Genomic DNA, 24,402 nt, shown 5'->3' on the forward strand with positions numbered 1-24,402 from the left:
TGTGTTAAGGTTTTTCGATTCTGATACGAATACAATACTACACTAAAGCAGCATTGTCTGCTTAACCTCTGCTTGCTATGTCAAGCAGCAGATGTTTTTAAAATTGATGCTAACACTCATTACGTTTACATGCATGTTAAAAGTCAGATTTTAGTCGGATTTAGGCTATGTATACGCTTAGTCTGACTGGAGTTTGGCATGGCGTTCTGCACATGCACCATACTTTCCTACTGTTAATACATGATACTGTAATTGCTTCAACAACAATTGCCTTTATTTGGTTCAAATCTGATTTGGACCATGTCATTAGAGTTTGTAGAGTTTGCTCTTTACTCCACAATCCAAAAACACCTAGATTAGGTTTAAATTAATCACAGATTAGTGTGAGCTGCAATTCAGGTCTGCGGGTCTCTGACCACTGCACATTTCTCTCCATTAAAGAAAATCTAAGTATGTGGCATATCGCAAACATACAGCATGGTGATCAGAATTTTTTTATTTTTTTTAAGGAAGAGCTGCATGGCACAGCTTGGCACAGCGTGGGATCGTGGGTTCACAAAAATCTCCAAAAGACTCCAGCAGTGACTCAGATTCACAGTCAAAACTTGAACAAAATAGCATTTCAAACCAAATCTGCATCCCTTTGCTTTATAAATAATCAGTATGATCCAAATGTTCATCTTTATAGGTCATAATTATGTGATAGCTTTTGCTTTTGTCATGTTCATGCATAGTGCACAATGTCACAGCTCCTACTGTTACTTAACCATGTGAGATAGGTTAATGTATGGCTCTGATACTGAAGGTGAGGTGCACCTGCCTGGTTTAGAGTGAAGTGCATGCTGGGAGCCCAATGTTTTTTTATAGGCTGTTTTGTTGCCCTCCACTGTCTGGAGACCAGTGATGCCACTGATTGATAAGTCATGCAGGAACTGTGGCCGGCAGAATTACACCTCTCAGTGTACAGCTTGCCAGAACTGGAACTTCATGACTCAGCTATTCATTCTACCAGGCTTACCATGTACAGGCACCGCCGACAGCGACACAGTGACTCAGCTATTTGATCATGTTAATGGCTGGAAGAGAATTAGCTGAGGCCCTTTTAGTTGTTGCTGCTCGAGTGGAATTGAATTTATGTGAATCATGGCTGGACATTTATCAAAGCCTCCGAGTGTCTCTTATGCTTGAGTCACGGCTCCCTCTGATGAAAATATAGTTCCATATAACATAATCGTTCATAGTCCTGCACTAATCAGCTTCCTGATTGCACAGTGAGCCAGAGCGTGCAATCTTTGGTGTCAAGCAGCTGGTTGTTTTTGCAAGGTCAAATAAATGTCAACAGTATCTAAAGCCTTACTACAATCTCATACAGGTCACGGCCTCATTAACACAAGCGCAGGAAACACATGGATTGAGCAAGAACACAGCCACAGTGCTATCAGGGATTTAATCAACATCAAAGGAGGGGGGGGGGGGGGGGAGAGACGCCCTCTGAGCGGACACGTCCCCTGGGTAACTGTGGAAGGGCAGGGCCGAGGAAAGTTGGTTTTGCAGAACTTGAGAATGTGAAGCTAAAATGTCTGAGATCACACAAGTCTTTGGCTTTGGTTCACTGACACCACTGATGTATCAGCAGCTTTTTTTTTTTTTTAATGTGGCCCAGCACTGCCGCCATAAAGTGATCAGAAGTCAGCTGAAAGATGAAAAGGGAACATTTTTTGATGAATAACTAAAGCTGATGTAGTGATTTAGCTTCTTCTGTACCGGTCACCTCTGTGTAGTTTGTCCCACCTTCTTCAAAGCGGCGGCTTTCGCACTTTACCTTTCTTTATTCTCAGACTCGAGCTGGTCCAAATCTCTCTCTCCAATTCATTAAAACGAAATAAGTCACAGAGTGTGACATCAAAGCCGGAGCGAAGAAAACCATTGGTTTTGATTGGAGGTCCAGTTTTCAGTCGTCGACTGTGAGAGCACAACACTGTCATGGTCCACTCCCACACTTCCCTTCCCTCCTCCTCCTCCTCCTCCTCCTCCTGCTCCCCTCGTTATGGAAAAGCTCTCAGTTCTGCAGACGTTGTGGGCAAACAGTCAGCCCGCTGCCACCGCACCTATACATAACCACAGAATAGAGGGAAGTCCAAAATTAAAAGCATTGTTACCCCTGCGGCTGGTGGCCGCGGAGACAGATGGAGTGACAGGTTTAATTCCCTGCGCCGTCTCGGGTGACCTTGGCTTGGACCTGTGGTCTGATCCCCCCCCTCCGGACGCACGGTTCACAGCAGCAGAGACCTTCACAGTTTCTCACTCTGGTGAGAACGGCGAGGCATTCTCCGTAAATCCAAATCCACCACAATTCCCCTAAAAAAAAAATCCTTGTGAATGAATTTGAATATCATGTATTATTAGGGTTGCCATGGTGACAGCTGCTGTCTGTGTGCCATGTCAGTTGCCATGCAACTTTTTCGTTCCCTCTCCAGTAGAACGCTGGGCTGTTGTGTTCAAAGATAAGCAGACGTTGTTGATGTATTTTTTTACCTGTGAATCTTTCTTTTATAGCAGAAGCAGGTGTTGACGTATTTTAGCTGCACTTACCTTTTTGTTCCAAGAGAGGCGGAGGACGATTGTGTCTTCTTATTTTGTTAAATTTGACATGGACACCGCTTCTCTCTTCTTCTACATTCTTGGATGTAGTGCTTTCTCATTTTAGGCTGATTTGAACAGATTATCTGGCTAACTTATCCTCCTAATGTGAGGGATTAACAGATGTGGTTTTAAAGTCATCAAACCCATCAAAGTATTAAAACAACATTTACGACTGAACAGAGAACCCCGCAATAGAACCACCAGCCATGACCTCATCCACAGTCCGATAGTCCTCCTCCTTGTTTGTTTATATTCGGAAGTCTCATTAAATCACTTGAGTTTCTGTGAGATCCCAAATCCCTGGAATCTCCCTAAAATCGTTAAGTGTGTAAACGCCAAGTGTGTGTTGAATTTCTACCAATACATAGTCTTTCAGTCACACCAATTTTGAAATAATCAAAGGTGAAATCCTAAAAATGTCTAATGTAACCTTTAATGCATCACATAATCATCAAAATTATAGCCATGTTATCTTTATATAACTACATATTCAATTGGAAGAGTATTCCCTGTGCACACAATTCAGATAAACATTGTGTATCAAATGGTATCTTGGTAACAGACTGATATCAGTTAGATATCAGGCCAATACCAATGTGCAGAGGATAAATCGGTGTATTTTCACCAAAATCAATACATTTCTTCTAAAACGGTTTCCTCTGCCTCCATGCATGGCCTCCATTCACCTCTCACAGGAGTCTCTAGTGCAGCAACAAAGACATAATCCCTTTCTGGTCAAGTCTGAGTTACTGGAGCTGAACGTATGTCTCTCTCCGCAAGGAAAAAATCAAGTGCTTAGTCTTGCAGAAACAAACCTGTCAGCAGTTGCCACTGAACCTCCCCTTATCCTGTTTAAGGTTTCGGCGGCGCCGCGACCCGGACTCGTCGTCTCACGTTATCTTGTACCTGCATGTGTGCGACTGTGCATAGAGCTAAACCATGACTCAGCTCCTCAGGAGGCGGCATGAGCTGCCGTGTAGCATGTCCTCCTTTCTTGGCCAAAAAACCTGCCTCTGCTCCGTGATCACAAGTTTGAATGAAGGTGTCCCTGTCACTATCGCCTCACCCTCTCACTCCCCTTCCTCAAGCCTCACCCCCCTTTGCACCCTGCAAATTAGAGCGTGTCTACGAGGCCGCGCCGGCGTGGCCGTGCTGATGAGGTGTAATCACCGTGGAGAGGCTCAGCTGCTCTTTTCACACCCTGCCATTGAGCCCATTAGCCCGTGATGCTCAAAATTAAAGATGAACTTCAGCGGTATCACTGCAGCATCATGATGTTGCTATTAGAGTATGGGTTTGGAGACCGTTGGCGTTATAGTGTCGTTTCTTTAAATGTGAGGCAGGGAAAAACTCATTTTCTGCCTCTGCTACTCCTGAATTCATGCAGCCTCATCCTTTTTTCGCAGTTATTCACTCGATATTATGACTGAGGCCACACTATTATAGTCACAGCTGTGGGTTAAGTGTGCATCTCCCTTTGAACTAAATTTTCCTGCATATGTCATCTAAAAATGTGCTCCAATGTCCAGTCTATGGTTCTTTTTTATACATATACATTATTGTTTTCGTTCAGTTTTTCCTCTGTGTAATGTAAGAGTGGAACCAGGAGGAGAGGGGAAAACGAAATTTCCAATTAGTGATTTGAGACACTGCAGAGACAATTATTTCACGCTTTTTATTTTTTTCCCGTGGTCTGAAGCTAACAAGCCAACCCTCAATTACAATTATTGTTTTTAGTCATGGGTGGCTGGGTGAACGTACAGACAGACATACATGGCTGTCAGATTTTTTTTTTCCACCTAACAGAAGGCTCACAAAATCAAATCTGGTTACGTTTGTGTCACCTTTCAAATGTGTTATTTTGTGACTTTGGTGCAGGGTAGTGAGCTTTAACCTCAGCTTCCAGTTGGGAAATTTTGTCTGACTGTGAGATAAAGCAGTGACTACATTATTAATAAAGTGGAGACTTAACCAGGTTAAGAATCTGTGAAGTGAGCCTTTTGAAGTCTGTGTCACCCAATTACACATTAAAGAAAACCCCGAACTATCGCTTTAAAAACGTTTAATGGTTGCCACAGTGGCAGTATTATAAACCGGATGAGTCGGATGTACATTGTAAAGCCTCCTCAAAGTTCTTCTTATAATGATTTCTAGCAGGTTGTACACTAAAGCTGCCCTCCACGGTTCAAAGTTCTCTATCTCAGTTTGAAGTTTTCCTTCAATCTCATCCTCATCATTCTTCTAATAATAACAATAATAATAATTTTATCATCCTTCTGGATTCTTCTTCTCTCTCAAAGCTCCTCCCATCACCTCAGACTCATATTTCTTTTTCAGAAAGTAATTCTGTTATTTTTAAAAAAGTCGGGTCTGTAAATTTGCTAAACAAAGCGAGAAATGTCACCACATTTGTTTAGGTCTGTTTTCTTTATAATAATAACTTTTATTTTATTTCTTTATGTCCCTTCCTTACCCCCGGCTTGGCTCATTCTGTCTCCGTTTCTGGGATTATATACATTGTAATGTGTATAATGTCTTCTTCTCTGTTTATGGTGTAGCATTACAGCACCACGTACAGGCCTGGCATATGTACTGCAGCGTTTTGAGTCATTTTGTGTGGATTTCCTGAAACGAAGGCCTGTTTACAGGAAACCTTTTCAAAAAAGTGACGTAGGAAAAAGACAGTTTGTTCTGTTTCCGTGTAAATATGGCCTCAGTAACGTACTTATTCTTGTTCCCCTCATCTCACTCGTCTACCTTTGTAACACGGGTCACATGCGACCACGACCCCTCGTCCTGGGAGGCACAAATCCAATTTCGCAAGCACCCGCTCTCTCCAGATTATTCATGCAGGTGAAGGGCAAAGTCATTTCTTTAGACGTATGTGTCTGTTTGTGTTGGTGGACATGCGTGTGTTGCTCAAGGGCATTTCCGCTCAGGTGCACAGAGAGACAGAGAAAGACGAGAGATGCGCACTCTCCCGTGGGGGTGAAAGGAGATTACGTGCGTGTGTGTGTTTGTGTGGCCTTTTATTTAGCAGAGAGCCATCAGTGAGTCATTCTGTTAAAGAGCACCCTCGGGTACTTGTGTCGCCGAGACGCAAGCAGTGGCTATCTCAGAACAAGGCTTACTGGTCAATGTTTAATGCGCTGTAATTGGTTTTACTGACTATCACAGCCTGCAGGATGCCAGTGCTGATCTGAAGCCCAGATGCAGAGGCTGACCACCACAACAACACAGGAGAACGGTGCTTTTCCTGTGAATATACATGTGCTATACTCCTAATTGTATCTGCTCTAAGAGGTATCTGTTGTCTAGAAGTCACTGCAGGGATTATACTGTCCTGTTCTGACATAATCGCTGCATATCACTGATATTTGGAGGCTTTGATGGAGCATTGAATTTCCTGTCCTTTTTTATTTTCTTTACCAGAGAGCCATGAGCACTGTGGAGGAGGAGCCGGATCACATGATACCATGAAGACGAGCCTGCAGGTCCTGCGCTGCCAGCTGCTGAGTGAGTGGAACAACACTTTGGGTGGGGGGGCACTAGGTTAAATAGGTTATATAACAGGTTATGAACAGAAGAAACTGCTTTTTAACACAAATATCCAATCGGCCAATCACAAAGGATCATCTCAGTGCCGTTAGACATGTAAACAATCATTCCCATCTTCATCATCGGACTCTGGCCCATAAAATACAGTATAAAACAAATGAAAACACTAAATAATAGAATATATAGGACAAATATTAAAATAAACCACACACACACAATGTGAAATTGAAGCATTTCGGCCAGTGCGCCCACTTACTCTGGCACATAGTGAGAGAAGAAAGGTTATTAAAGTGGCTTAAGTTCCAGGCGTGCTGGTCTGAGTATTTCAGAAACTGCTGATCTACAGAGTTTACAAAGAACGGTCCAAAGGGGAAAATACCCAGTGGGAATTAGTTAACTGGGCAAAAATGCCTTGTCGGTGCTAGAGAGTTTGATAAAAACTCAGATAACCAGCCATTTACAGAGTACCATCTCTGAATGCACAGTGCATCTCTAATCTTGAAACCGCAGCAAAAGACCACACCAGATGCCACTGCATGTACCTATGACCTAACGTGTATCATGACTTTGGCCAACATGGCTGACACAGAAGAAGGTCTTGATCCAGCTGTGGTTGATGGTGTTTTGCCAGGTGTTGTGTTCGACCTAATATGGAAGGGATGAATGTGTTGTGTGTGTTTTTTTTTTTTTTTAAGTTTATTGCTTGCAAATGTTCACATAAGATACAGATTCGACAGCTTGAGGTTTAAAATGCATTAACGATTGTGAACTAGGAATAATAGAAGACACACAGCATGTGCAGACAGTGCCAGACAGTGTCAAACTTGGTGTAATGAAATCTCACATGGGTCCCTACTGAGATAAGTCACAGATATGTTCAGCTCTTAAAGAGTTCTGCGTGGTGATTGTTCGTCCTTGTCCAACCAGCCTTAGAGTGAAGGGGCTGCTGTGTCGATCAGATACTGTACGTTAAGTGCTGAATCACTTTAGCTCTTGTTCTTTGAGCTTCGTGCTGCTTTACATTCAGGGGACAGGATCAAGGCTCTGGGACTGGATCTACAAAGCTCCACCGGCGCTGAATGTCACATGAATATGGAAGACCAGGGGCTAAAGCTGGGACCCACCGGGACTCCTTGACAGTTAGCTACAGAGGTTGATGGTATCTGGTTTGCACCCTCGAGCTCCACCTCAGGCCAGTGGAGGCAAAAGCCGTCTCTGACAAATCTGTCTCAATCCCTCAGTTGTGTGAGCAAAGTGCCTTAAGCTGCGGCAGAGGTGGACTGAGGTTACTTTAATCTGAGTCTGAGTTGAATCTGTGGACAGGGTTTGTTTGGAGTTTGTTTCGCAGCTACTTTTTGTGGACTTTTCCTTGATAAATACAGCCTTCCAAAGCATCGCACTCACTTTAGCTGTCATCTGTAGCAGACTAGCTGAGCATAGGTATATTACACTTCCATCAGGTTTGCCTTTTTACAGTGTACAGAATTAAAAGGGCCCACTTGAGATATCTGTCTGTGCACAGTACTGAAACATTTCTCATTTCTCTCTCTGGGGACCAACCATCTGCAGGAGACAGATGTGCCTTTACATCCTCAGGCTACAGGCAGAGAAAAGATGCTGCAGATAGAGGATGATCCTAGACATCATTTTCCTCATCATTGTCTGATTTCCCCCAGTTTACGGTTTCCAAGTATCCAAGATTGCCTCTTAATTATATGATCTGAATAGATGGATATAACTAATCATTTGTGTCTTGCAAATTAAAAAATTGTCTGACAGCGCCTACAAAGCAACGCCTGTCAGATGAGTCACTTGTTAACAAATCTCTGTCCAAACGTGCAAATCGCAGCTCCTTTTAGCCACTTAACAAGACTCATCTTATAAAATCTGCGCCTACCTACATCCATGATGTCTTAAGAGTATGTTCGACGCTGTACCTCACAGCCGGAAACTGAAATGTGTAAAGCGATCACTCTCCCGCACCAAAGTCCATAGAGAAAATCAATGTTTTTAGCTCGCAGGGACACAGGAGCTGTTGGTCAACTGTTGCCTTGTGTCACTAATGTAAATTCAAACAAAGGGTTTAAAACACCAAAGTCACAAAATATATGACATTTTAATTTACTGAGGGAGACAGCAGTGGATCAACAACTCCCATGTGCTGTGATTGGAAAAATTGATGATTTTCTCTATGGACTTTGGTGCAGGGGATTGAGCAGCAGAAGTTTACAGATGGAAAAGGCTGTCTTACAGTGGGGGGGGGGGGAGGGAAGAAACATGTGATTTACTTAATCAGACATAGATTTAGTAACAAACTCCAGTTTCAGAAAATTTGGGACACTGAACTTATCTGTTGAATCACTTGAACCTTTATTTAAAGGTGCCATATGTAAGAATGTGGCCAAAAACGGTTACTACATTCAAATTCAATTCAATTTTTAGGTTTCGATTTCTGACGTAACTGGCAACCAGTGGTTGCTCGGCAGCTGAGACTCTCCTGACTGCAATGATTGGTAGACCACATGCCAAAACATGATTTGCAGTCTGTAAAATATTTTTTTTAATGCAAATATTTTGGCTGTACTGTTGTTGTTGGTGAGTTCAGTTTGTTATATGAACATTATTCCTGAGTCTCTGTAACATATTAGGAGGATTTTATGGTCAGTTGCTTTAGATTTATCACATAATGCACCTTTAACATATGCACAAATAAACCATTTTCATTGTTTTGATGGTTAATTTTTACATGTATTGCAGATACAACTTGTTGCTGAACTAAGTGTTGAGTAGTGAAAATCCATGTCTCGGACTGGTTACCTTTTTTTTTTTTTTTTTAACAAAGTTAGAAGTTAGGCAGTATATCAGTACCTCTTACAAAAAGGCTAAGGTTTTGTCACGCCTTGATTTAAGTGTGTTGTTGTGGTTTGAAACATTTAAATTCTCTAGGAAACACTGTCAGTGTCTGTGACTTTAATGCTGTGGTTTCACAGTGAGCCTGCAGTTCAGCGCTCTCCCCCAGATTCCAGCCGACTTCCTGTTTAATTTTTCTCCTTCCTGTCCCGAGTCCGTTTGCGGCTGTCACAGTCGCCGTAGCCAAACCATTATCCCAGTAAACAGCGCAAGGACTCTTTGTTGTGCTTGTTTTCGCATTCTCTCGCCGCCAGATCCTCAGATAAACGTGTCTCTCTTTTTATGTTCCCAAAAGCTGCCGTAACCTGACAAACAATTTGCGGAGCATTCAAACAGGAAGCCATTATCCTGTTCCGAAAGCTTTCCCCCTCTTATCACATGGCTCGCATCTGTACGTAGTCCAACCCCGCTCCACCTCTCCGCCTGTCCATCGAGTCCTCCTCTAGGACCGTCCCAGTGGTCCACAGGATGTGTCCTATCTGTCTGTTTCCCCCCCGGGGGACAGACACTTTACTTTAGTGGCAGAGGAACACACACCCATGAGCAAAACCAAAAGAATGTGTCTGTTTGTGTTACTGTGATGACGCCGCTGTTCATACATAACCCCTGCACGTCTTTCTGTGACATTAAACTTTTATAATTTCTCCTTCTCTCTACATTTCTAAGACGTGTGAATGAAAAAAAGGGGAAGCTGAGGAGAGTTGTATTCACGCAGGATTAGTGCTCTCGACCAAATAGTATGAAAAAGCTGTTTCTGTGACTCATCCGGTTTTTTTTTTATTGCTTGACACAAGGTCAGCATATTAAATTTTAATATTTCTATTTTTTCCTGACAACGCCAAGACTGAATGCAGTTACAAAATGGGTAGTGAGAATATTTTTTTTTTTGTATTTGTTCAGTAATAATTCAACAACTGACTCAATGTGACGCGAGAAGGAAGTGAATGAGTTGTAATCGCAGTAGCGGCGTTGACACGTACTCACTGCAGAGGTGAAGGTCTTCTTCCCCACAATTCCAAATCACAGCTGCTTGTCTAACCCCGGGTTGCTTGCCGCACTCATTCAAGCTCGCGTGCATGGACTAAGATGAATGAGTGTTGATTTTAAAAATCGCCGTCTGTGCTAATCGACAGGTGCAATTTTAGGTTTATGACTCATCTCGTGGCAGCTGCGTTATGGGCTAAAGGTGCAAGAAAAGACGTCGCAGTAGTGATTCACACAAACCATTCTCAACTTGAGAGCTGTAAGAACACTTTTAGGGAGATATACTTTTATTCTCATTCATTTTATTATATTGCAACTGACTCAACAACTGCAAACATAAACAATATTTATTTTTTTTCATAATATACACTATTTCTTTGCAGCAAACTGGGTGTGGGAAGTAGACTAGGAAGCATTTGAATCATTTTAATGGACACAATGGTGAATTTACTATCAATAATAATGACATCAGTAGAAGAAGTAGAAGAATTAGCACTTGTTGTCGTGGCAGTAACCATTATTTTTTTTAGTAAACAGTAAATTGGGGATGGGAGGATATATGGGTAAATCTGTGATAAATAAAGCTTCTTTAAAAAAAAAATAAATAATAATAATTGTAAGGCGAAGTGATTTCAGTGGATTTATGAGACATTTAAAAGCAGTGGTTATCATCTCATGCTGGCTTTGATGTGCAACTTCTCAGCTTTCAGAAACTAAAAAAAAATTAAAACGAGATGCTGTAGTAGTTGCAGTATATTTACACTATTAATAGTAGTAATAGTGGGACAACGATGGCACCTGCACACTTGTACAGTATCAGCAGAGGTGAACTAATGGTAGTATTAGTAATTGTAGGATGGTTACCATATTTGTTTTGGTTAGTTTTATCATTTGAAGATGATGTTGATGAAGATATACAGTAGTTGAAGTACTTCTAGTAGTAGATAGTCCCAGAACTGTAGTCATCCTGTTGGCAGTGATAACAGTTGCAGGAGTGAAGTCAGGCGGGGCTAACATCGCTCTGTCCGGGCGTGATAATCCAATCTCACCAGCAGTTACTCTGACAGCTCTACAGTCCAGGTGCTGATAAAGAGCTTTGTCCACCTGGAGCTGATGGATCTGATCTGTTTGTGTGGCTTGTTGTGACGGCACGTCAAAGCTTTAAAGTGACGGATCGGACTACTACCTTCAATAAAAACACTCCACTTAAAGCGTGCGGTTACTTTCATTCCTGGTTGTGAGCCTTTATCTTCAAACATGCGATATGGATTCATTTTTGCATCAAGGGAAACGGAGAGGCGGCGTGTGATGTGATAAAGGCTCGTTGGTATTCTGATGAACGCCGTAGATAAAGCCTCCTCCGTTCGCCCTGAGGGATTTGGGGGTGAATCCCGTGGAGGTTTGTCTGCGTCTGAGGAGCTGTTGCGATTACCATAAATGAAGCTAAATGTGATCCATGGAGGGCCGACTGGGCGGTGAGGACATCCTTAATAACTGGTTTAGTGCCTGGAGGCATCCAAAACCAGCAGTTATGCCCGTTTATACCATTAAATAATGAATTACGCTGTCGTTCTTTTACATTTACGTTGCAGGCATTGAGGTATGTCAGGGATTAATGGTTTTCACAGGGTCCGTGTATTTATCAAGGTCATTTCAACGTAGTTTGTGGCAACCAGGGGTCGGTGGTATTTAAAATTCGAAGTCAAAAAAGTTTTACAGTGAGCCTGCAGTTCAGGGAAGGACATTTGAGGTTTGTCGACATGTCACACAACATTTTATGGCTGAAAGGACTACTTTGTTGATTGAGGAAATCATTGATTGATTCATTGATAATAGAAATAAGGATTAGTTGCAGATATAGTTTGTGTCTCTTTCCTCTCACCCACTGTCAGCTGGCGTTGGCTCCAGTTCCCACATTTCACTCAAAGAATCAATGGTATGATCATTTTAATGATTTTCAAATGGAAGTTGCAGTTTGAAACGATGCAATTAGCTAATCGCTAAAGGCTGCAATTTAATTGCAGTTTTTGATTGTTCTTTGTTGGGGAAAAAATCCATATAATTTCCTTACTTTAGAGTGTAGTAGTTAATTGTTAAATGGTGTTGTGATGATGTTTTAAATCAACGACACGGTGGATATTGACATTTAACTTAAAATGATAAAATTGCAATTAGCTATTTTTAGATGGATGGATGGATGAAGGGAATGAAATCATAACATCGATAACTGACAAATGTTGATGCCCTGTTGTGTTTTATTGTAAAAGAAACTTAAATTAATAATTATCATTCACCACAGAACTGACGACTTTAAAAATCCAGTACTTGGCTGCCTCTATCAGGCATTTAATCTCAATGCAGCTTTTATCATTGTGTTTCAGTTTCACTGATTTATTCCAGTGACCTTGGCCAGACTCTCGTTGGACGTACACATTGTGTTCCCTGTACAGTTATTCTCTCTGGTTGTTTCCCATCCTGCTGTCGTAGCAGGGAGTAACAGTTGAGAAGAAGAGCCAGATGAACCGTCACAAGCCGCGTTGATGGATGATTTTGCAGCTTCTATTTTTGGCTCCCCGTAGAGTCTCTTATTCAAATACTGCCACTGCCAGCTGCCCACTGATGATGCGGCACAACCGGCCTGGCTCCGGCACCTGCTTTGTCGGCAGATTGTCGCGGTACACGTTCAGGCCACATTAATTTCGACCCCTGTGAAGAAAAGTAGATACCCCATCCCCAATCTCCTCACCCAGTGCCACTAGCGCCACCACCATTGATCATGCAGTCAGGGCCGGCGCATATAAGCACTGACAGCCTCCATACCATACTCTAAGTGCTCCAGTGTGATTGAACAGCCTGGAAGAGTCATGACGCTGTGTGCCTCAACAACACTGCTCATCTAAAAATGGTTATTTAGCTTATGAGTTGGTCCATGACTCTCATCAGCAGGAGTAAACGTCATGTTCCATCTCTCCAGTGTAACTTAAGATTCGGTGACGTCCACTCCTGTTCCCCGTCCCGTGACATTGAGTCTAATACTGAATGATTGGTCGGACAAAGCCTGCGTTGGATCAGTGCACGGCCTCCTGCTTTGCAACATGATTTATTGATGTCCCTGGTGACATCAATGGACGACTTCAACGAATGTCCCCAGCAGCCTACGCATTCAAGAGAGCCCTAATTCAGCAGGTTTTTCCTGCATACATTGTCCCTCCCTTCCCGAGTGGAGTAGACGGACAACAGCTTGATGCCATTTGTCATATAAATGGGAAGCGATGTGAGAGTAATCTCACAGTAATTCTACCTCCGCGTTGTTTTTCTCCATGATATTAGAATGTGCTATTTTGAGATCGCGATCAGTTGGGCGGTACAGATAGAAAGGGCAACAGGTTGTTGTGAGTGATAACAGTGTTAGCTGTGCATCACCTCTCCTGCAGATAAAAGCAAGGACAAAGAGGAAGACCTGCTTTTCAATGTCATATCTCTCCTGCTCCTTTTGGTCGTCGTTTGACTAAAGGTTTATTCATTCATTCATTCATTCATTGTCTACCGCTTTAGCCAATCCCAGCTGACGTGAAGGGTGGGGTACAACATGGACGGGACACAAATCCATAAAACACAGAGACGAACAACCATTCACTACGGTCAATCTAGACTGGACTTGTGGGAGGATACTGTAGAAACTGTCAAAGAGGCCATTGGTCGAACCAGGATTGTCACCGGCAACAGAGAAGGTTCATGGATGTTGTTCAGGAGGACATTAAGACAGTTGGTGTAACAGAGGAGGACAAGACGGAGGCAGATGCGCCACTATGGCGTACCTTAAAGGAAGAAGCCAAAAAAAGGAGAAGAAATATTCTTGTTGTGTATCACAGTCTAATTTTATGATGAAAAACAAATTAAGACTAATTTTGTGCTCAACAAAGTCACCTGCTTCTATCGCCACATTTCAGGGTTCACAGATTAAGGTTTGTTGTAGGCTGATATTGGATGGTCTGACTTATCCGCCCATAGATCGAAAACACTGGCATGTTTTAATCAATGACTTTTATTCCTGGTTGCATAAAGGTGAAATAAATTAATCTAAAAAAAAGTTCTTCTTGGCAAAAAAGAAATCCCCTTCTACCCACAGCTTGCCCACACGTCTCTTACTCCAAACTCTTTGCACATTTTCCCACCCTTTCTGACCTCACTATTCTCCCCCCTTTCCATCAAATTTTCTCATGTTCTTCCCAGTCCTTTAACTCAATAATGGATTTTCATAAAGCTCTTTTTTTTTTTTTTTTTTGCTTCTTGGGCCTTTTCAATCATCTCTAATGTTAATTCACTCCCTGAGCCTGCTTCTCAGCAGCATGTCTTTGTGGAGGGGAAGAGCCAGACGCTCCATCTGTGTTCACCCCTCTTATACGCTTTCTCTCTCTCCATCAGCCGGACACGCAGACGTTGGCCAGAAACGGCATCTAATACAGAATCTAAAGGCCAGTTTTATCCTGCTAATGAACACATGTGCAGTCAAATGAAAGCAAACTTAAAAAAATGCATAATTCTCTCCTTAAGCATTTTAGATGCGAGCGTTGTGGATATGAATCCACACGTTGACCACAGATGAGCTTGAAACCACATGAGTCTCTGATCATATGGAGAATGTGGTCCTGTTAATGTTTGTGTGCGCCACAGTGTTCAGTTAGACCATTTCTTTTATGGCTTTGTTTGTAAAGGGAGTCAGGGTATTATGTTTTATTCAGTAGCAGCAGGCTGCCAGGTTGTGACAGCCAGTTCTGGGTAATGATTGAAGGTAGAAGTCCAGCCAGAAGTCTCAGCATAGTAAACGTCTCACTCTTAACTGAACGCCGTTATTTCATTTTCATATTTTCTTTTGTACAAAACTGTGCGAAAGAGAAAACCATTGTCACATTAGTTCACTCAAGCTGATCGGCTACACGCGACTTTTCTGTGTTTCTTAGTGCAGCCGTGTTTAGATCTCGTGTCACCCAGTGACATTCATGCTGCACACAGGAAGTGATTTGTGATATGTCAAGACAGACGGAGACAACAGCAACAATGCGCCAGTGAAGCACAACGGCTGCAAACAGGTTGGAGTGTGACTGCAAACAAAGAAGTTTCAGAAGGGAATTCTAATTTGGCAAATTTTAGCTGCAGATTGTTTTTCTTCTTTTACCTTTTTTTGAGTGTATATATTGAAACAAACCATAACTTTTGCTTCATTCTGTTTCTTTGGGGGTGGTCCATGACCTCATTAAGGTTGAAACAATCACTGTCTATTTGATAGTCGATTAAATGGTTTGATTGTTTGTTTTTTTTAAGACTTAAAACAATTTTTCAGATTTTTCAGATTCTTAAATGTGAATACTTTATTTGCTCCATATAACAAATAAATAATTAAATCTGAACAATTTCATAATTTCCAGGTCTGAGAAACACTTTTTATGGACATTTTATGGACCAAACGTTTACTTGATTAATTGAAAATAATCATTAGTTGCCGCTCTAATGCTCGTTTAGGAAGATCGTTCCTGTTAATGAAGACCAAACACGGGCAGGATAATAACAATGACAAAACTTACACACTGCAGCTTTAACCTGTAATTACAGCTTGGGGATAAATTAAGGGCGACTCATTTTCTTTTAGCAAATTCATGGTTAAGCAGACGGAAACACAATCATACAAAATAACGAAAACTCAATTATACATAACAAAAAAAACACAATGACACAAAATTAAACCTATAACTCACTGGACATAATTCATACAAAGCAAAAAAAAGTTTCAGACCAATTATGGAACATCTCAAATGTCCAAGAGCTACAAGAGAATAAAATTCTTAATTGCTGCTGCTATTTTCCCTTTTTTCGTGTTTCCTTGAATGCATCTTTTTGTAGTATAGAATTCTTGCCTTAACGTGGCCTCTCCTCACATTACCAACGATCATCAATAGTTCATACGCTTATGTTTTTGATAGGTTGGGTTGGTCTGGGTTCCATTTCCCTGTCTAAATGATCATCTTGGCAAAGACGAGCAGTCATAAATCAGGGGCGGCCATGTGCGTTATCTCAGATATGGGTCTGGAGTGGGCTCCGTGGATTAGAGGAAATGTGACAGGCTTGGTTAATGGAAGGCAGGACATGGACCCTCTATCCTGCCAGTCTCTGTGTGAGTGACCGAGTATGTGAGGAATATGATTAACGATTTAGAGACGGAGTTTAAATTGTCAGTGCTGTGGGGGTTGTTGTGGTGTGGTGTGATTTAAATCCTTCATTGAACAAAGAGGAGAGAGATAAGGACGGTTTCCATTTCAGTTTATGGCTTCCTCCTTTTAAAAGAGCATTTATTTGTTTTTCTTATTGTGGAGCCTTTAAAAGCTTTTCACTTTGTTGATGTTCAACAAATCTTTCCATTTGGTCCCATTTTCCCAACTCCTCTACTCCTCTAGGAATGTAGTTTCCATAGTTACAGATGGAGCACAACAGTCAAATGATGACATATAGGTAACATGGGTTGCTTGGGACATGAATACATCTATTTTTTTTATAGCTTTTCTTTCTTGATAAAGCTTTCTTTTTTTTGACACAGGCATGATACTTATCCAGGCAGTGAATGTATGTCTGTTAGACTGTTGTTTAGCATATTTTTTTGACAGCATACATTTATCATGGTTTTAATGTAAGGTCTTCTGCAGCTTAAGAAATTGCATTTTCTGATCTGACTAGTCTTTAATAAATGACTTTTGGTCTGCACAGTGGATCCTAGTGAATAATATATAAAGATGTGATATTCTACTTCTATTTTTCCGTATTTTCAACAAATCCTGTGAAAAACAATGTAGTAAAACAAACAAAACTCAATACTACCAACTTGTATTTTGGGTTTTCCTTATATGCAATATAATCCTGAATTATATTTGATAAAGACTACAGTTTTTAAAAAGGCTGATATTATATCTGTGATCAACATCTTCAGAAGGAATTGTCATCGACAGCTTTCAGAGGTCCGGCTCGATGCATTGGTGGTTTCCCTCGTTGTGTGATGTGTTGCCAATAAAAAAACATATATATGTCAAAAATGAATGTGGCGTTAATGCATAGAAACCACTCTGTGGGAGCCCCACTAATGTGTCACATTAACTGTGTGTAACAGTGTCAATAAAGGAAAGATGGGAGGGAGCAAAGGGGAAATTAATAAGCAATTCCACGTTCCTCCCTCTATGACTTTGTCGATGTCTGGTTGACATAATAGGAGTGATATTCCCCACAGGCTCCTGCTAATGGCTTGTCACTACACAGTGGCCTAATGGGATTGAGTCAAACTGTCTGGCTCTCTGAGATGGTTTTGGCATTTTAAAGGAGGACCTTTTGACACATTTGACTGTCATTGATTCTTCTACTGTAAAAACGTAAATAATGTTGTGTCTTCTCGGGCATGAAAGTTGATTTGTTCTTGGCAAATGTGGATCCCTAGAACCTTACTTTTTATTAAAAATGGAAGGGTATCAACACTATTAAAACTGTATGAGAAATAAGAGCATTAATCTTGTCTCCTTAAGAGATTTCAGACAAATTAATTTCCAGTCGGTGATTTTGCACAGTGGCTTTTTAGAGATTAAATTTGGAGCTGCACGGAGATGCAGATGTCCCCAATTACCATCTTATACATATACACATGTATGGTAACACACAGTTTTGCGTACCAGTGCAACTCCAAAAAGGAGGACAACTGCACCAGACAGGGTATTTAAAATCTGGACTGTCCACCACCCAACTGAGGACGTCTGTTCAACTGTTCTACTGATGTGCTAACCATCTCTTTTCCTCTGCAGGTGTTCTAGCATTTCTAGCACTGCCAGCGGCACTGGTGTCATCAGCACAGGAGCTGTACCTCAGTCAGACGTCCCGGGACTCTGTTTCCATGGCAGCTGCCCACAGCAACCCCCTGTCTCCCCCTGAAACGCCCTACCTTGACTCGCGTCAGGAAGGCTCCAGTAGTGGAGAGCAGTCATACAAAGGAGGTACTCCACCTACAAATATCATCCTTCCTACTGGTGTCCTCTACCCTTCAACCAGGCTTCACACCACCAGCCATGTTCTTGAAGAACCTCCCATTCATGACACTGTCACTCCAAACACTGAAAGCTGGGTTAATCAGCCCCAAGAGTCAAGTTCTGATATTGTAAACCAAGGGCAAATTCAAAAATCGGTTAGGGTACCTCAAGTAAATAACACAACTGCAGTTGTCACTAACCAGGCCAGCAGCAACAGAACAGTGGCCCCAAATATAGACATGGCATCTGCTCCCAAAGGAGCTCCAAACCCCCTAGCTCTTATGTCCAGCTCTGGAGATACACTTGCTGCACAGCACATCGGGCCTCAGAAGTTGAGTGTGAACAAGCCAACTGACCCCGGTCATCATCTCCCAGACCCGCTTTCCCCTTCGTCACTCAGTGGTGGCCATGCTCTTGGCCAGAAACTCTGGGGTCATCCTCGAGATGTTTCACAGTTGTCTGCACGCCACACCATCACTGTGAGGGAGGTGCACGCTGCAACCGAGCCCCCCACAAATGAGCTGACAGTAGAGCCAGGGTCTTCTCCCCCAGAGAATCAAACTTCCACTGTGTCCACCCCAGCCCTGTCCACTGAGCAGAGCCTCAAAACACTGGATCCCACAGTCGTCACAAACAACCACTCGGCATCCAATGAGTCCACCACCGAGGAGGTCCATGTTGAGGTTTTCCGGGGTAACGTCACAGACAATCCCCCTCTTGGACAGCAGATAGGGAATTTGACTACACAGGTTGCGCTGCTCTTGAACAGCAGCTCAGTTGATGAGGTGCCAGCTAAGGGGAACACTTCAGAGGCTACTTCCACAGCCAGCAAGAACTTCATAAACAAGCAGGTTCCTGCGACCACCCAGGACCCCTTGACCGCCGACAACAGCTCAGACCCCACGGCCAACTCCCCGCCTTCCCGCATGACTATCTGCCTGAGCCGGATGGACATTGTGTGGATCGTGCTCGCCATCAGTGTGCCTGTATCCTCATGTTGTAAGTAATTAAACTTTAATACTAACATTACTTAAAACTTAAGAATCTTTTTTTTTTTAAATATATATATATATGTATATTAAAATATACAATATGATGGTAATTGTACAACATTTCCAGAAACTGGGTTATTTGATTTAATGCTGATAGATGATGTCAGCATTAATAAGATATTTTTGATTGTCCTGTTAGATTTACTTGTTTACAGCAGCAATTAAAAGCATTTAATCGAAAACAGTTAATAAAATTAGATACATATAAGATTCTAAAATAATATGCACCTTTTCACTATAGACGAAAGTGTTTCAGAAAAGTACAGTAAGATTTTAAGTTGTCTTATTGATTATTTGAATGTGGCGCTGGAAAAAGCTGTATCTTCATATTTTACAGTCGTCTCATCCGACTTCCCTTCTCTTACCAAGCGCCCTGATCTTACTAAATACAGTACAATAGAATATTAACAGCAAGTGAGCAGAGAAATCTTTATTTTCATCAAGCAGTACGAGTTACAACCTCAGGCAAAATACATGTTCCCGCATTTTGGTCCCTTAGAGATGCGAAAATAATATTTCCCCCCTTTATTCCTGTACAATCCGTTTTTGGAGTTGTTGCAGAGACGTCACCAGGGACATTTGAATGTTTTTTTTTCTTTTTCTACCTGTGGCCTTTTTTTTTCTCCCTGAGCGGCTGGTGTATTTATGTGAAGCAGCATATTTTCAAAGTGCCACAGGCTACTCGCTCTACATCTACATTTCCTGGCTCTGTTCTCCGTAGCTGTGCTGTTGACCGTGTGCTGCATGAGGAGGAAGAAGAAGTCGTCCAGTCACGAGAACAACCTCAGCTACTGGAACAACGCCATCACCATGGACTACTTCAGCCGGCATGCCGTGGAGCTGCCCAGAGAAATACACACTCTGGAGAGTGAGGTACAAATGACTGACTCACTGTATTAATGCTTCACTATCAGGCAGTTTAATGACTCTAATGAGTAAACAAGAGGATCATATCAAAACCTCAAGGTCTTATGTGGTGCACTTGAGCATGACACTGTATCAGCCTGCTACACTTTGTAATGATGCTATTTGTAGCAAACAAATACAGAATATTGCTTGACACATTTTATTTGAAAATTCATAAAGGAGAAATTAGCTTTGGCTGATGAGACGATCATAATTATTAGAAAATTATCACTCAGTTCAAGGTGAGTTCATCTCCAGAGAATGTTCTGCATGTGACACACATTACAACACTCAAAAGAACAGGTCATGTTTGTCATTGTTATCGGCCACCTCCACGGCCATTGACCCATAGGTTTGTTTGAACTCGCGAGACCGCAACAAAAAAAACAGCATGTTAAACAGATCCCCGCGCGTTAAAGTCGAAAGCATTTCAAAGCATTTAGTGTCACCGCCGACGAGTTATTATTATGAAAGATGCAGGGGTTCTCTGTCTGTTGAAATCATGCCAAAGCGCTAATTAGATCGTTAATCAATGAAATTACAAAAAGACACGCTTGGAATACTTAAAGATACTTGTCATGGGAAATGTAAGAAAAAAGGAAAATGTTTTAATTTGGCCACACTTTAAGGTCCACTGTGTAATAATTACAGAACGGTATGTCAGAGTGAGACTGCGGATTATATAATGAATGGACTATTCCTGAACTCACTCACGGTCACAGGCGAACTACGGTGGCATTTGTGAACCTGAAAAGATGTCGTTTGTCTTTGTTCGCGGAATAAGCTTTTGATTCAACACATTGAAACGTGGCAGCCGCAACATAGCGGCCTCAATAAAGCAATGTCCTTGTCTAAAAATATAAAGGCTTATTCTCAAAGAAAAAAACAAACAAAAGGCTTAACAATGTAAATCATATATATATGTTCAGTTTCTGCCAATAAGTACAATATTGCAATTTTCTTCGTAATTGATTGCTTTTGCATCATAGATTTACTATATCCTGTTCCATATCAACACAGGCACTTTTATTTTGAAATTCCGTGACGCATTGATCATCACAGATGTTTCCATTGAGATGTCACGATGGAAACTCGTGATATGATTGGCCCCCAAGGTCTTTTGAGTTAGAGACCCCTGTCCTGGAGGTTTTGTTACTCTCATACAACTTAAATGTAATATATTACAATATACATGACCTACTTTACAAGATTTTTCCAGCTTGAAAACGTCAGTTTCACCTCTTCATATCCTTCTTCTTCTTCAATTTTCCATTAACGAGCCTTCGAAATGTTAAATTCCCTTGACATCGCCGTGTCTGATGTTATCTTTAAATGAAAATCTCAGCTAATGCTGAGCTTTATTGAAAATGTATAGATTTTACAGTGAATTTATGGCTACAGTCTTCATTAAGTGACCGCCTGGTGAGATCCTCATAGTCGAGTTATTTTTCCCATGAGCCATTTGAGCATTTATTGTCCTCTCTGATCTTTTATGACATTCTCTGTTTATTGTATCGAGAAAAATATCAAGATCCATTTGGACTCATTTGGGCGAGAAAGGTTGCCATGCTCACCCAATAAGAATTATTTTTTTAGGTGCATTATGGTGCCATCTGTTGGATATTCTAGTGTATAACAGTTTATCTGATTTAGAGAGCATTAAATCGGCCATATTCCTCGTTTTCCTTCATATCATTTTGATCTCTGCTTTGCTCATTTGTCTTTTTTTTTTTTTAATCTGTTTGTTGCACACTTTTCCTTCATTTTCCGCCCTGTGGAGGCATCAGGAGAGGGAAGCTGAGGCTGGATCGTGTGTGAGATGCCTCTGGTGACACGCAGGTGTTTTATTGTTTCCCCCGTGTCTTTACCTGTCTGTAGAAACCTTTTACAGTCGCTTCCCCTGCTGCGATAGGTAAACAGGAGAGCTCTGGGAGAAATGATCGTAAAACTTTAATGACAGTATTAATTTTGATTTGATTGTGTCTCACGGATAAAAACTGGCCTCGTTCCTGCTGTAAAACAAATCATTTTGTTTTTCCACACCTCCCTCCTTGCACTGCCTCATTACTGCTGACTCACCACCAAAAACCCATTCTACATCATCACCAGCCTCTATCCCTCTGACATTAGCTCTATGTGCCGCCTTTTTTTCTTCTGAGTCATCCCTCCCTTTTGTCTCTCTGCCCATTAAGCTGTAACATCCCTTCCTCCTCCCTTTGTGTCTCCCTCCATCTTGGTTTTGTCAGATGTCTTTGTTTATGTTCTCGTTAAATGCCCTGCTCACCTCCACACTTAAGTGTCTGACTTGTCTGTCGAGAGTGAAGTAGATACAGTAGTCTGCAGTTTGGACAGTAACGGGGATCCCTGATTCATGATTCTCTGCTAGATCTATACTGTAACAGCGAAGCATCTGTGTTTAAAGGCAGAGTAGGCGAGAACTGTGGGCTGTAACACAGCAGATGGCAAAGTTGGCTCCTCCTCTGACTAAACTGCGTTCCATGAACATCAGAGCTTGGAAGTCGTGGGTTGTAATGACGTCACCTTTGGCTGGCTACTGTCAGACATCGCTAACCCCCGACATTGGACTCCAAAATGGCTGCCTCCTGTACAAACACTGCGACTTTTGGCGCTTTTCCACTATGCAGTTCAAGCACAACTCGGCTCTACTTGTTTTGGTATCAGGCACGACGTTTTCCATTGCTATAATACCTCCTATAGCAATTGAGAACGCACAAAACTGCTGTGGCGTCGTTTTATACGCAACAAAGACACATAAACTAGTGTCGAGCAAAGCAGTTGTTTTCAGCTAATCATTCGGCTAAATACACCAGACTCCTAAATATTGAGATTTTAGATATTTATTTGCTAAATGTTGGAGATCAACGCGTTTTTTCATGGATTTTTTTAACGTCGCACTCATGAGACGGCAGACGTCACATTTTAGTATCGGATCAGCGTGGTTAGAACCTTGCCTGAGCAGGTACTTTAAAAAAAAAAAGCACCAGGTACCAGGTGCTATCACTAATGGAAAAAAACGAGTCGAGTCGAGTCATGCTAGAACTGTGTAGTAGAAAAACGCGTTATAAGCATTGTTTTTGTTTTACTATACATCTGATGGACACACGTTTCCACTGGCTTGACTCACCTCGCCACGGCACAGTCCGGCACGGTTATCTTGCGTTTCCACTAGCGAGTACTAGTACCTTGCTACCTGCTAATTTTTTTAGTACCTGCTATGGCGAGGTTCCAAGCGAGCATTTTCAAGCATTTTGTAGTGGAAAACCAACCTAAACCGTGCCGTGCCGACCTAGGACCATAGGTGGAAAAAGGGGGAAAGAGTCTATACAGTAGTACTCGACAGGTTGAAACAATAATATCCCGCCCAAGATGCATTTGGGTTTTTTTTTTTCCAGGACATGGTCAACTTGGCGTCGGTCCTAGTTCCGGCTTCCGATGTTATTGGAACTTTTAAATGATGCAATCAAAAAATAGGCAATGGGAAAATTGAGGCAGTAGATACACTGATTGATTTGTATCACGTATAACATGAATATAACATGTATAATTCCACCTGGATAATTGCACCTGGATCAACAAATAACAATATTAACATTACCTAACTAGTGGTTTAGTGAATGGGGGGACACATATTCTTCCTTAGGGTTAGGGTTAAATAATTCTCACTGTGTTGCATGTGTCTGTACATTTGCAGGACCATGACTCCTGTCTACCCCCTAATGGAGACTACAGTGGCAGCAGCATGGTCCTGGTTAACCCTTTCTGCCAGGAGACGCTCTTCATCAACAGAGACAAAGCCTCTGCCATCTAGAGACAGAAAACCAGAGACACTGTCGGAGTCTCCTCCACCTGCACCCCGACGGTCTATTTTATATTTGTGGTAAATATTCAGAGACTTTGACTTTATACTGTATATTATAAAAACAAAGAGCAACCTGTGAGGAGTGTGATGTAAACAGATATTGTTTACAGCGAGGATGCACCTGCATATTTTTCTGATGTACATTTTATAAAAAAAATAAAATAAATAAAGTAAAGGTTTAATTGTGATAAATAAATAAAAAAAGGTTTTTATTGTCTTTATAAAGTACAGAATATATGTGGTAGTGTGACGGTGAGTGTTCTGTGGACGTTGCCACAGAGACAGAGAAATGTGCTATGAAAACATTAACGCTGTAATTTTACTTTTCCTTTATAAAAAAAAATAAATCCCAAAATACTTATAGCCTGTTGAACTTGAATATCGCACCTATAATATTTTCTTGGGGGGGAGCGGA

General features: G+C 41.7%; 1 protein-coding gene across 1 annotated transcript; it reads left to right on the forward strand.

Annotated features, from left to right (window-relative positions):
• Positions 1-6,104: 6,104 nt before the first annotated feature.
• Positions 6,105-23,936, forward strand: tmem108 (transmembrane protein 108; the record flags this gene model as incomplete). The annotated part of the gene is made up of 4 exons (XM_083901539.1): positions 6,105-6,159; positions 17,928-19,148; positions 19,923-20,074; positions 23,820-23,936. The coding sequence occupies exons 1-4, from the start codon at positions 6,120-6,122 to the stop codon at positions 23,934-23,936; spliced, it is 1,530 nt and encodes a 509-aa protein (XP_083757665.1). The 5' UTR covers positions 6,105-6,119.
• Positions 23,937-24,402: the final 466 nt, after the last annotated feature.

This window comes from Microchirus variegatus, assembly GCF_963457635.1.
Source record: "Microchirus variegatus genome assembly, chromosome: 15".
Classification (NCBI taxonomy): domain Eukaryota; kingdom Metazoa; phylum Chordata; class Actinopteri; order Pleuronectiformes; family Soleidae; genus Microchirus; species Microchirus variegatus.